Below are 12,852 nucleotides of genomic sequence, written 5' to 3' on the forward strand. Positions count from 1 at the left end.
CACTTAGGACGGAAGAACCCAATGCACAGCTACAGACTAGGGACCGAATGGCTAGGCAGCAGTTCTGCGGAAAAGGACCTAGGGGTGACAGTGGACGAGAAGCTGGATATGACTCAGCAGTGTGCCCTTATTGTCAAGAAGGCCAATGGCATTTTGGGATGTATAAGTAGGGGCATAGCAAGCAGATCGAGGGACGTGATCGTCCCCCTCTATTCGACATTGGTGAGGCCTCACCTGGAGTACTGTGTCCAGTTTTGGGCCCCACACTGCAAGAAGGATGTGGATAAACTGGAGAGAGTCCAGCAAAGGGCAACAAAAATTATTAGGGGACTGGAACACATGACTTTTGAGGAGAGGCTGAGGGAACTGGGATTGTTTAGTCTGCAGAAGAGAAGAATGAGGGGGGATTTGATAGCTGCTTTCAACTACCTGAGAGGTGGTTCCAGAGAGGATGGTTCTAGACTATTCTCAGCGGTAGATGAGGACAGGACAAGGAGTAATGGTCTCAAGTTGCAGTGGGGGAGGTTTAGGTTGGATATTAGGAAAAACTTTTTCACTAGGAGGGTGGTGAAACACTGGAATGCGTTACCTAGGGAGGTGGTAGAATCTCCTTCCTTAGAAGTTTTTAAGGTCAGGCTTGATAAAGCCCTGGCTGGGATGATTTAATTGGGGATTGGTCCTGCTTTGAGCAGGGGGTTGGACTAGATGACCTCCTGAGGTCCCTTCCAACCCTGATATTCTATGATACTTCCAGATCACGTTCTTTGATTTCACTATTCACTTGTTGGACTTCCTGAAATATATTATTTTAATCTGAAATACATTAAGTTTACCTTGAAAAGTACCAAATGATTCTATTGAAAGCACCCTTCTTCCAACAGCAGATAGACTTCGACAAATATTACTTGAGGAAGCAAACTTCAGTTTTTCTTCACATAATGATATGATACTCTGTAGACAATTAAAGTTAAAACATTTACTGGTTATTTAAGGTAAATAAATTTTCGGCTCATGTTATCATACATAGCACATTGTAATTTTCTAACAAGATACTAGTATATAGGACCTACATTTTGCAATATATTGTATGTACATTACATTGTTAACTATACATTAATTTATTTCTAGCATGGGCTACTACAGCATTACTTAATGTCACATATCACAGTTTTAGATATAGGAAATATTAGAAATGACTGGTAAAGATAACTATTTTAAAATGTAATTTCTATAAATAATTTACTCTGAATGCTCAAAATGAAAATAAGTATAATGGCTCTAAACTGTGGCCTATGTTCATATGAAAGTTTTTATTTAATTACAAATTGGCTGTCACTAAGGGGAGGAGGTGGGGAGCACTACCTTCCCAACTGCATCCCACTGCTCAGTCCCAGGAACAGTGATGATGTGTGCCAGGAGGGCTTTGAGCAGCTGCTTTGATGGTCCTTCTGGTCACCTGCTGCGTTACAGAAAGTGGCTCTGGTTGACCCATTGTTTGCTTATATGCCAGACTGGACAGGACAAGTAGCTAAGGCTTCAACCGGATAGTCTGAACCTAGGGGAGTACCTGCAAATTCCATACCCCACAGCGCCATTCAGAACAGCCCAGAAGAGAGGACAGAAAGAGGAGAAACTGAGAACAACCAGTCAGTAACAGCTCTTTGATTCTCTGCACCAGTCCATCATTGAGCAGTATGGGGAATGGTCTATATTATATCAGTTGACAACAGTCTCCTAGGGGCCATATGTCATCTGGGGATAGCTGTGAGCACAATATATGTTCCCATCACTTCCCTGCCTGCATTGGAGGTATGGGGAAAAAGATGTAGGAGCTGGGCATACCAGTTTTTTGCCCATGGGGACTGTCCCATGACTGGATAATCCCCAGCAGGGGAATTGCAGGTGCTTTCCACTATCTGCATGGCAAGTGAACATAATAAAGGGAGCAGAATGGAGAGAAAGAATCTGTCCAAAGGACTGATAGCAGTCTCTTGACTGCAGGTGGAAAAGGTAAAGCCTTTTCATACTGAACAAATTGAAACCCACTGACAAAGAAAAATCAAGTTAAAAACTTCCTAGTATTCTTGGACTATATAATGGAAAATTAATGTAAACAAATTAAAGCAAAACTATGCATGAAAGTCAAATAGTAAAGGGTAAGGGAACCAATACTTAATGTACACATTCTTTGAATACATAACTTTGCAAAATCCTATACACCAGGGGTACATTTACCCCTAGAGGTACACAGAGGTCTAGATGAGAGGTACATCTGCTCATCTAGATATTTGTGTAGTTTTACAACAGCATACATAAAAAGTGCTAGAAAAAAGTCAGTACAAACTAAAATTACAGACAGTGACTTGTTTATACTGCTCTATAAACTATACACTGAAATGTAAGTACAATATTTATATTCCAAGTGATTTATTTTATAATTATATGGTATAAATGAGAAAGTAAGCAATTTTTCAATAATAGTGTGCTGTGACACTTTTGTATTTTTATGTCTGATTTTGTAAGCAAGTAGTTTTTAAGTGAGGTGAAACTTGGGGCTACACAAGACAAATCAGACTCCTGAAAGTACAGTTGTCTGGAAAGGTTGAGAGCCACATCTACGAATTGCTTTGGTAAACAATTAGAAACAGATAAAACAAGAATAAATATGGTAAAACAAACATTTAGAATGTTAAAAAGGCATCTAATCAGAAACAGTTTGCCAAAACAGCTGTACAATTACAGAAAAACTCATCAGTAATAAAACACAGGTATAGTACTTATCAGTAAAGAATGCTCCAGAAATGCCCAGAAGTAGAATGACCATAAGCCTGATTCTCTGATCCCTACTCTTGTTTTCAAGCAAAGTAACATTTGAGAGCCACAACATGGGTTCCTTTGTAGTATAATATCCTCTTTTCTTACTTATTTCTAAAGTTTTCAAAAGTAGATCTCTCAAGAAACCAATCGTAAGTATCAAGTGATAGTGCATATGGGAGACTCTGGATCCACATCTTACACAACCTTCTCGGAACTACAATTACCATCAAGGAATTTCTCCTCTCTTCTCTACATTTATGTCCAAGACTTTGGAGATGAAGGAAATGAAAGAATTCTTCTAACTCGGAAGATGCTTCAGGTCAATTATACAACCTGGACATATGAAATTTAAAAATATCTTCTATGTCTTATACACATGTAAGGAAAATGTTAGCTTACTAAAATTTAAAAAAAAATCATAGCTAGATACTTTACCTCAATATCTGGCCTATCTTCAGGATTCTCTTCTTGCATTTGTTCCAGCAGAGTCTGTAGATCCTGCCCAAACTCCGATTCCATCTCAGACTCTGTCACATATTCAATTGCTGCTTTCAGTGTCGCACCCAAAGAATAGATATGTGCCTGCATGAAGTTTAAAGTAAAAGTTATTTAATACCTTATCAATTCACCATAAAGAAAACAAGCCATATCCCTATTTATTTTATGTGGATAACTTCTATCCTAGCAGAAGCTGAAAGTGTTACTTTAGTGTTATTTTTACAGTGTCCAAAAGTTGAACTATTTTTAACAATTTTATGGAAGAGCATGTTTATAACATAAATAAAAAGAAATACCAGGTTGCATGCTTATAAGCTTTTCTTTTATGACCACTGATGGTTGATTCAAGTTTATATCAGATACATTTTGCATACAAAAGCTTTCTATCCTCCTAGGTGTATGAAACCTAGCAAGACAGAAGACTATGGGAAGATTTTATGGTGCCCAAGTCTGATTTCTGACACAGGCCTTGGTAATGTGGTAAAAGGTGTAATTCACCTCAGATAAACGGACACAGGCCATACAACATCCATGTGATAGCCTCATTTTACGGTCTCATGAGAATTTTAGAGTTTTAGAGAATTTTAGAGTTCAAAATAAGAATTTTGAAACCTGCTCAGTGTTGGGCTAACTCTGCTCCTACTTCACTCAATGGTAAAATCCCACTGATTTTCAGTAACAGTAGAGTTAGGCCAATGCTGAATACTTCTGAAAATCTGACTTGAAAGTATTAAATTTGTCATATAATCCAGATAAGAGAAACATTTTAATTTTTCTAGTTAAAATGGGGGGGAAAAGAAAAAGAAAAAAGAACCAAAACAGTAAGCCAGCACTTTCAGATTTGGTTTAGACTGTATTTTCAAATTCTGTTTAGAGCACACTATTATCATATAGTAACATTTCTAACCAAGTATACAATTGAATGCGAGTGTAACTTTGGAGGAGGAAGTTATGTAGACAGGCATTTGCTGGTGCTGAATATTGCCCTCACGGATTAAAAAGCATGACCAAACGTACACTACACAGTGAAGCTATAGACAGGAGCTTGTCAGTCTAACTGCCTTGTTTTGACTGAGTTCGCCATGTTTTATAATTCATCCAGTCCTCTAGGCCAAGCCATTTTTCTGCTCTTTCTAAATGGCAGAATTGCCTTGATTTTAGGCAAGGGAGGAAGGAGCTACTCTAACAGGAGGCTGAGTCAAACCTGAACCTCTAGTTCAGCTAGAAAAGGTTCCTCCGGCCAAACTCATGGACGTACAAGCCAGGAGGACCGCTTGCCTGACTTTGCATAAGGGCTGCAGACTTACATAGACAGGGCTTGACCTGTTTGCTTAACTGAGAGGTACCATCCCTTTCTGTAAGCAAACATCATAGTTGTGACAGTTAGGTCAGTGAATTGCATGTGATCTGATCTAAGAGAACTGAACATTCCTTAGAATTTACTCAACTGTTTTGCAGAAGATTGTCTCAATTAGCTATCTTTTCCATCACACCTAGAAACAGTACACTTTTTTTTTCCTGAATCCAGCACTGCACTATTAAGTGGATGAGAATAACGTCATCCTAAAACAGCATGTTTTGAAAGTCTCAGACATAAGTCTAGATAAGAATATTCAAAAATATTTACAGTTTTGCATGGAGGGAGAAACTGCAGCTAAACACAAAGGACTGGCTCTATTCACTCTCTTTCAGACACTTAACTAAAGTTGGCACAGACTAACGTTAGTGCTCGGTAACTAAGAAAATGCACAATGTATACTAAGGATCATTGATAGTCTGGTAGAATCCCTGTGATAAGATGAGAAACACTGATGTCACTGGTAAAAAGCTACACAAACAAGAAGTCTGGGTGCCTAAAACATGAATAGCAAGATAATGGAAGCAATCATTTCTGAACTCTCACTAGTCTCCTAGCCATACCACTACTACACTTCCAAACAGGGGGATGAATCCCACACTAACACTGACTGGACTACCCCCGATATAAGTGCTATGCCCTTTAGTAAATGTTTATAGGATCAGGCTGGTAGTAGCATTCTTAGAAGGCAAAATAGCTGTAAAAGAAACAAGGAACAACAGTCTTCTGAAGCACAGAGTCTAGGTCACTAACTCTGCTGAACGTGTAGCCATGTACTTGTTGTTTGTGTACTAGAACTTTCAGCTGTAAAGCACATGTTTTTCCACTGAAGAAAGTTTTTTTTTCCCACTAGCCTAGAATTTAGTTTTATAGCCAGTTTTGTAGACTGAATTACAAACCAGTGACCAGCATAAGTTATATCAAGCATAAGATTTATCAAAACTTATTCCTTTACTTTGAGGTTGGATACTTCATTTCTGAAAGTAAAAAATGATTTTATGTTTCTCTTTAGAAAACAGAACACCTGAAACTGAACAACCACCACCAAAAAGGAACAAGAAAATACTGAGGCAAATCCTTCACCTTTTTTATATTGTTATGTTTGGAACATAGGAATAGACTGGGGTTTGGGGCTATGCTGAACATTCAGTATAAAATGGCAGATTAATACCCAGTAAATAATCACAAGTATAAAAAAGTAATTCTGTACATTTCTGTATGCATGAATACCAAATAATTGGTAACACACTGCACCATTGTGTTCAATAAAGCATGTCTCAGTATGGCCCTCCTCAAAATTAGCATTTTTACAAGAACAGCTTAGTTATGCTCTAAAATTTGGAAAGTCTTTAACATAAGCGTATTTACATTCAATAGACTTTGACAATATATTTAATTGTAAAAAGAAAAGGAGTACTTGTAGCACCTTAGAGACTAGCCAATTATTTGAGCATAAGCTTTCGTGAGCTACAGCTCACTTCATCGGATGCATAAAGTGGAAAACCAATTTATTTGAGCTGTATTTTCCACTTTGTGCATCCGATGAAGTGAGCTGTAGCTCACGAAAGCTTATGCTCAAATAAATTGGTTTTCCACTTTATGCATCCGATGAAGTGAGCTGTAGCGCACGAAAGCTTATGCTCAAATAAATTGGTTAGTCTCTAAGGTGCCACAAGTACTCCTTTTCTTTCTGCGAATACAGACTAACACGGCTGCTATTCTGAAACCATATTTAATTGTGTAATTACTGAATCTCAATAAAAGCAAGTTACACTCACTTTAGAGTGACAGTGTCAGAATATTAGAGAAACTTTATACCAGTGTGTGCAGGGCAGGAAGCCCTATCGTTCAGGAAGCACTGAAAGCAATTGGGACAACCAATGAAAAAATTCTATGAAGCAAGATTTAAAACAAAAACCCCAAATGGCATTTTTAGTTCCTCTACCTGGTGTACATCAATTTTAACAAGACAACATATTTTGCTCAACACATTTCAAGAGATTCTGGTATTTAGAATTTAGTATGATTCTAACAATTTATATAAAGTTTTAAGGCTCAATAATACAGCAGTGGTTAGGGAAAAGCTTGATATGGAGAGCACTTGTGGGAATAACTTGGACACCTACTTACTCATCCTGTAAATAATGAATAAGATACAAGAGTAACAATATTCTGAAAGTTACCTGAATCTGTAGCACTTAGTATGTTCTTTAAAAAAAGCTTATTTCAGAGCTACAACTATGGAAGGACAAATTATTTACTCCAAGTCCTCAACCCACACTACCCGAAAGGTTTGCTTCTTCGGATTAGCTGTTCAGCACAATAAACACATAAGCAAAGCCGTCTCGGAAAGCTCCGAGAACCCTCTCCCCCCACATTTAAACTACAGTGACTTTCAGCACAGCAACCAAGTTACTTGGCCATGGACGGGAGCCATTCCCTATTAATGAAATTTAAATGCACAATGCACTAGATTGTCTGTCTAATTTAGAACATAAAGTCCTTGGGGGAGTGATCAAGCATGTCTTTTGTAGAGAAATGAATGCACAGGTTACATTCAAGTAAAAAAAAACAAACAAACAAAAAAAAACCCACAAGTGTTATACCATAACAGTGTCCATAGAAGCAGACTGACATATCCACAAGATTCCATTTCAGGATCAAGAATGAGGAAGAGATTGACTGTGTAAAAGATTTGCCCTTAATAAAGCAAATATTTTCAGTAGTAAACTGAACACTAAAAAAAACTGGTCAAGGACATTACTTTTCAATTACAGTGTTTCCTTTCAAGTATGCTGTAGTAGGTACAAAGAGAAGATATTCTTATGGCTTTTTTCCCCCCACCTGAACCTCCCCTGTTTCTGGGGGGGGGTTGGTGGGAATGGGAAAGATGGGGAAGCACAAGGTGGGTGTAGGGGTAGGCCATCAGCCTCACCTCCACCAACTCATCATTGCTGGGTTCACAGAGGAGATCCATTGGCTTCCCCTGTCCCCTTTAAAGGGCATATAGGGCACCTTCTGGATGTGGATGGCCAGTGTTTGGCACCCTTTTGGCTCCATCCCTTTATACGGTTTTCCCTCTTCCTCCCTTTAGATAGGTGTCCTCTAGTGGCAGGGCTGGGCCAATCACCCTTTCAGGGGGGTCAGAAAGGGATTCCACCCCCGCATATTATAATTGGCACAGCTGTGCTGCTCCCCCTGCCCCCCAGGAGTCTGGTTTTCAAAACATCCATTTTAATTGTTGCAAATTGTGGTGAGTTTCCTGTGCGAATTGTAAGTTAACATGAGTCAATCTAGGGCATTTAACTCCAGGTAGGGATTTTTCAAAAACATTTGTTTGGGCATTAGTTTAGAACTGTGTGGGTGCCACTCTCTCTCTTGTGCAGTTTGAGGCTCTTCTCATCTTAAAATTCCTATCTCACACAGAGCAGATACTTTAGCTATCCAGAGGTAAAGATGATAAGGAGGGAATAAGTCCTTTCTCCAAATTTGGGTTTCTTGATACCTCTGCTTGAAATTTATACTGGAAGCGTCCAGCTAGGTAGTTATGCACTGGAGTGCTGTGACTGTAAATTAAGTTAATAGTTAGTTAAATGAAGTTGCAGACACTGCATTTAACCCATACTGCTGTGTCTATGTGTCTGCATTCATAGAATTCGAACACCGAACAAGGAATAGGCAGTTATATCTGACGAATACTTAATATACAGTCTATAAAAATGACCCTCATAAGAAAATTGCAGCAGAAGTGAAAACATGTATCACCTGTAGAAGTGATATCATCCAGGAATTAAGTTGCAACTTACCTTGCATCTTCAGCCATATCACCTGTACTCTGCCCATACTCCAGGACTGAGATTGGTTTAAGAACAACCATCCACAAAAGTATCAGAGGGGTAGCCGTGTTAGTCTGTATCCACAAAAACAATGAGGAGTCCGGTGGCACCTTAAAGGCTAAACAGATTTATTTGGGCATAAGCTTTCATGGGTAAAAAAAACCCCTGCTTCCATGCATCTGAAGAAGTGGGTTTTTTACCCACAAAAGCTTATGCCCAAATAAATCTGTTAGTCTTTAAGGTGCCACCGGACTCCTCGTTGTTTTTATCCACAAAAGTGTTGACCCACAAGTGCGAGACCACCCTTTCCTCTCTGCCCTCAGAAATAAGTTACCCAGGGCCACAGATTGGGGTAAGCAATCATCACTCAAGCACTAAGCTGCAGGCTTAAGAGGTGATCTGCAAAGGGTTTAAAAATCCACCAATTAGAACTGTCCTCCTACCCTCCTTAATTCTTTATAAACAATCTCATGTTTCACCTTAGAAGCATCAAGTTTGGTTTTCCCTGATTTTGGTGAAGGCATTACTGGGGACTTCAAATGTTTATTGTGAACTTTAATTGAAGAGTAGGGGGTTGCTGGATCCTTAACAAGGCATCCATTGTTCCAGATACAGAGTAGTGTAGTATTACGGTTTTACTGACAATTGTGTATTTGGTATTTCATTTAAATGAATTATATGTATTGTGCATCACACCCCCTTTCACAGAACACCATTGTGAAGTTTTTTCATAAGTCGGAGATATTAGTAGCTCTCTGAAATGTTGGTATGTTCCATTTGTATTTATAAAATATCTTTAAAGATCCTACTTGGTTTGCAAAGGAAGGATCTAAAACCTAGTGTCTACTTTGTTAGACTACATATGGCAGTCTGCCACTTACACATATTAAGTGTACCACTTCTTTCTGGAAATAGATCTGGGGTAAAATGGTAATAGAATGCATTTCTGCAACCATCCACTTGATGGCGTTTTCCCCAAGTTTATAAGAACCACTCTTATAAAGGTTTCAGAGTAACAGCCGTGTTAGTCTGTATTCGCAAAAAGAAAAGGAGGACTTGTGGCACCTTAGAGACTAACCAATTTATTAGAGCATGAGCTTTCGTGAGCTACAGCTCACTTCCTCAGATGCATATCGTGGAAACTGCAGCAGACTTTATATATACACAGAGAATATGAAACAATACCTATTCCCACCCCACTGTCCTGCTGGTAATAGCTTATCTAAAGTGATTTCCAGCACAAATCCAGGTTTTCTCACCCTCCACCCCCCCACACAAATTCACTCTCCTGCTGGTGATAGCCCATCCAAAGTGACAACTCTTTACACAATGTGCATGACAATCAAGCTGGGCTATTTCCTGCATAAATCCAGGTTCTCACATCCCCCCCACCCCCATACACACACAAACTCACTCTCCTGCTGGTAATAGCTCATCCAAACTGACCACTCTTCAAGTTAAAATCCAAGTTGTAGCCTGTTTCCTCTTGTTTTTTCCTACCCCCCCCCCCCCAGATGTTCTGGTTTAACTTGGATTTTAACTTGAAGAGTGGTCAGTTTGGATGAGCTATTACCAGCAGGAGAGTGAGTTTGTGTGTGTATGGGGGTGGGGGGGATGTGAGAACCTGGATTTATGCAGGAAATAGCCCAGCTTGATTGTCATGCACATTGTGTAAAGAGTTGTCACTTTGGATGGGCTATCACCAGCAGGAGAGTGAATTTGTGTGGGGGGGTGGAGGGTGAGAAAACCTGGATTTGTGCTGGAAATCACTTTAGATAAGCTATTACCAGCAGGACAGTGGGGTGGGAATAGGTATTGTTTCATATTCTCTGTGTATATATAAAGCCTGCTGCAGTTTCCACGATATGCATCTGAGGAAGTGAGCTGTAGCTCACGAAAGCTCATGCTCTAATAAATTGGTTAGTCTCTAAGGTGCCACAAGTCCTCCTTTTCTTTTTACTCTTATAAAGGATATGGACAGCAAATTTGGTGGTTCTTGGGCAAATGTAGGCCCCTAGTTTATACTTTGGGAGCTTACTGGCTTTAAGAACTTTCACTGAAGATTTTTCTTAACAAAAATTGTATAGGTAAATGCAGAGACCGATTTATGAACACTGAAACTATTCTAGGATATGAATATGGTACATTTCTTACTCTTTCCTGAAGAGAAAGGTTCAGAGATTAAAATACATACAAAAGGGTATGGTCAGTAACTTCTACCCAGAATAAGTATGGACATTAGTATTTAGTAAACTCACTACGTGCTTAAGATGACATGAAATGAGGAGTACCATAACAGCATTTTCATGATAACTAAAAATCTGTGCACTGTTTCCTTTTCGGGACATAACGTAATCCTGTTCAGTTACACATGGTGAAAGACAGCCTGTTGTCTTAGGGAGAGATTACATTTGAAGTTGAATTAACAAACAAAAAACAAAGTAGGTGTGCAAAATGTCATTTGGAAATATAGACTTATATGGACTACGCACGCTACATATTATCCAATGGCATAGTTCTAGAAGATTAAAATAGTCAGGATGTGGACTTTGAGTTTAATGAGATGTCCAGCAACCTTTTAATCAAATTAAATCAAATTCCAGTTGATCCATGGAATTTCAGCTCTTCTGTGACACATTTCTTGAAAAATGACCATTCAACAGCTTTTTGAAGCTGTTCATGAAAAAATATTTGTGAATGCAAGTAAGCGAAGTGACATCAGATTCACATCACCATAGGTATGTGAAACATTGATCACATATCCTTCATCACAGGACACTAAGAAATCTTAATCTACTAGTCATCATGCATTCATTATTTTAACAAAAACCTCTATATAGACTGCCTGCAATAGGAATTGCTTTGCAAGTTTCATTGCAAATCTCAAAACCCTGTATTAAATTGTGCTCAGCCAGTGGTGGCAACATGGTACAGTATAATCACTAAGGAATGGCAATTAGGCATACCACACTTCGGTCACTGCTTCAGCTTTGAACAATGACTCTTGGTACTGAAAATAGATTAGAAGCCACTCACTCAGACACTTCAGCTCTTCTAGGAAGGTGAGAAAAAAAATCCCAGTCTCAAAAAGAAAATTTCTATAATAGGATTCATGAAACCTAGAGTTGGAAGAGACCTATTAGATCCTTTTGCATGTTATTGCAGCTTGTCCGAAGTTTGTGTGTAAGTCCTTTGAGACAGAGACCATCTTTTACTATGTGTTTGTGTGGCATGTAATACAATAGGGCCCCAAATCACTATTGGGGCTTTAGGCACTATTGAAATACAAATAAATAAATAGGGTGGGAATAAGGGAAAAGGAAGGATATGAGACAGCATTAAAAATGCCCAATATATGAACACTGTTTCCACACCAGCTGTGAACAACAACAAAAGCCTACCTTGCCCCTCCTCGCATACACACTTTCCTTAGAACTGCAACAAATTCTACAAGAAAGGGAGCTTAGAAACATGGCCACCCACAACAAATTTAGAAGAGAAGAAATGCAAACTGCATGGTGATATTTAGGGAGCTAAAGCCTATGGGACACCATCTTATGTATCGCCTCCAACCATGAGTACCATCTAATCAGACTCAATGGAATAGCTGTACATTAATGCATTTCATGGGGTAGGTACACTATCACAGGTTCAGACTGTGGGGGTTATCAAAATGACTATTTGGTGGCCCAGGTGGCCTGGATTTAGGTGGCTGCTTGCAGCTCAGGGCACTGGCCAGAGTCAGTAAGGCTATTCTTCTGCTCAGGGGTGCACGGCTTGCAACCATTCTTTTCCCACACCAGGTAGGATGTGGGTAAACTGCTCCAATGCCACCATCTCCACCACTTGGATCCCGGACAGCTTTTCAGGTTCCAGCCATTGCTAGCAGTAGTCCCAGAGACGCTGGCCTAGCCTAGGGCAGGTACTGTTCACAGCAGATGACTGATGCCAGCCTGGTCCAGACTGCCAGCCTTCACATTGCTGTATTCCAATTACTCATGATTCCGGTAGATGGTCTGGACCAAGCAGTTAAATATGGTGCCAAGAGGGTAGTCCAGTGTCTGGCAGCCACGGCAATCCATTTGAATGTCATAAGGAACTCTTCGGGATTGTCACTGGGTCTCATCTTAGTGAGACACGAGGAGCCCTGCCAAAATGTTCCCCACCTCTGGCCCCGTCAGGGTGAGGAAAGGCAGTGGAGTTGGCCGCAGCAGTGCTGCCATCTACTGGACCAACTGCTTTTGCTGCGCATCAGTTTGGGTGGCCAGTTCCCATACCATTTGCTGAGGCTGCTCCTGCTGTTACGCCATCTGGAGCTGAAACTGTGAAACGATCTGTTATAGC

General features: G+C 39.7%; 1 protein-coding gene across 1 annotated transcript in view; it reads right to left on the reverse strand.

Moving 5' to 3' along the window:
- KNDC1 (kinase non-catalytic C-lobe domain containing 1) overlaps positions 1 to 12,852 on the reverse strand; it is a 129,276-nt gene that overhangs the window by 88,009 nt on the left and 28,415 nt on the right. The window contains exons 4-5 of the mRNA XM_084635433.1: positions 3,253 to 3,399; positions 834 to 951 (exon numbers count right to left, since the gene is read on the reverse strand). Of these exons, the coding sequence (XP_084491559.1) occupies positions 834 to 951; positions 3,253 to 3,399 (265 nt within the window). The remainder of the gene's footprint in view (positions 1 to 833; positions 952 to 3,252; positions 3,400 to 12,852) is intronic.

The sequence above is a fragment of the Lepidochelys olivacea genome (genome assembly GCF_965140295.1).
Source record: "Lepidochelys olivacea isolate rLepOli2 genome assembly, chromosome: 7".
Lineage (NCBI taxonomy): Eukaryota > Metazoa > Chordata > Testudines > Cheloniidae > Lepidochelys > Lepidochelys olivacea.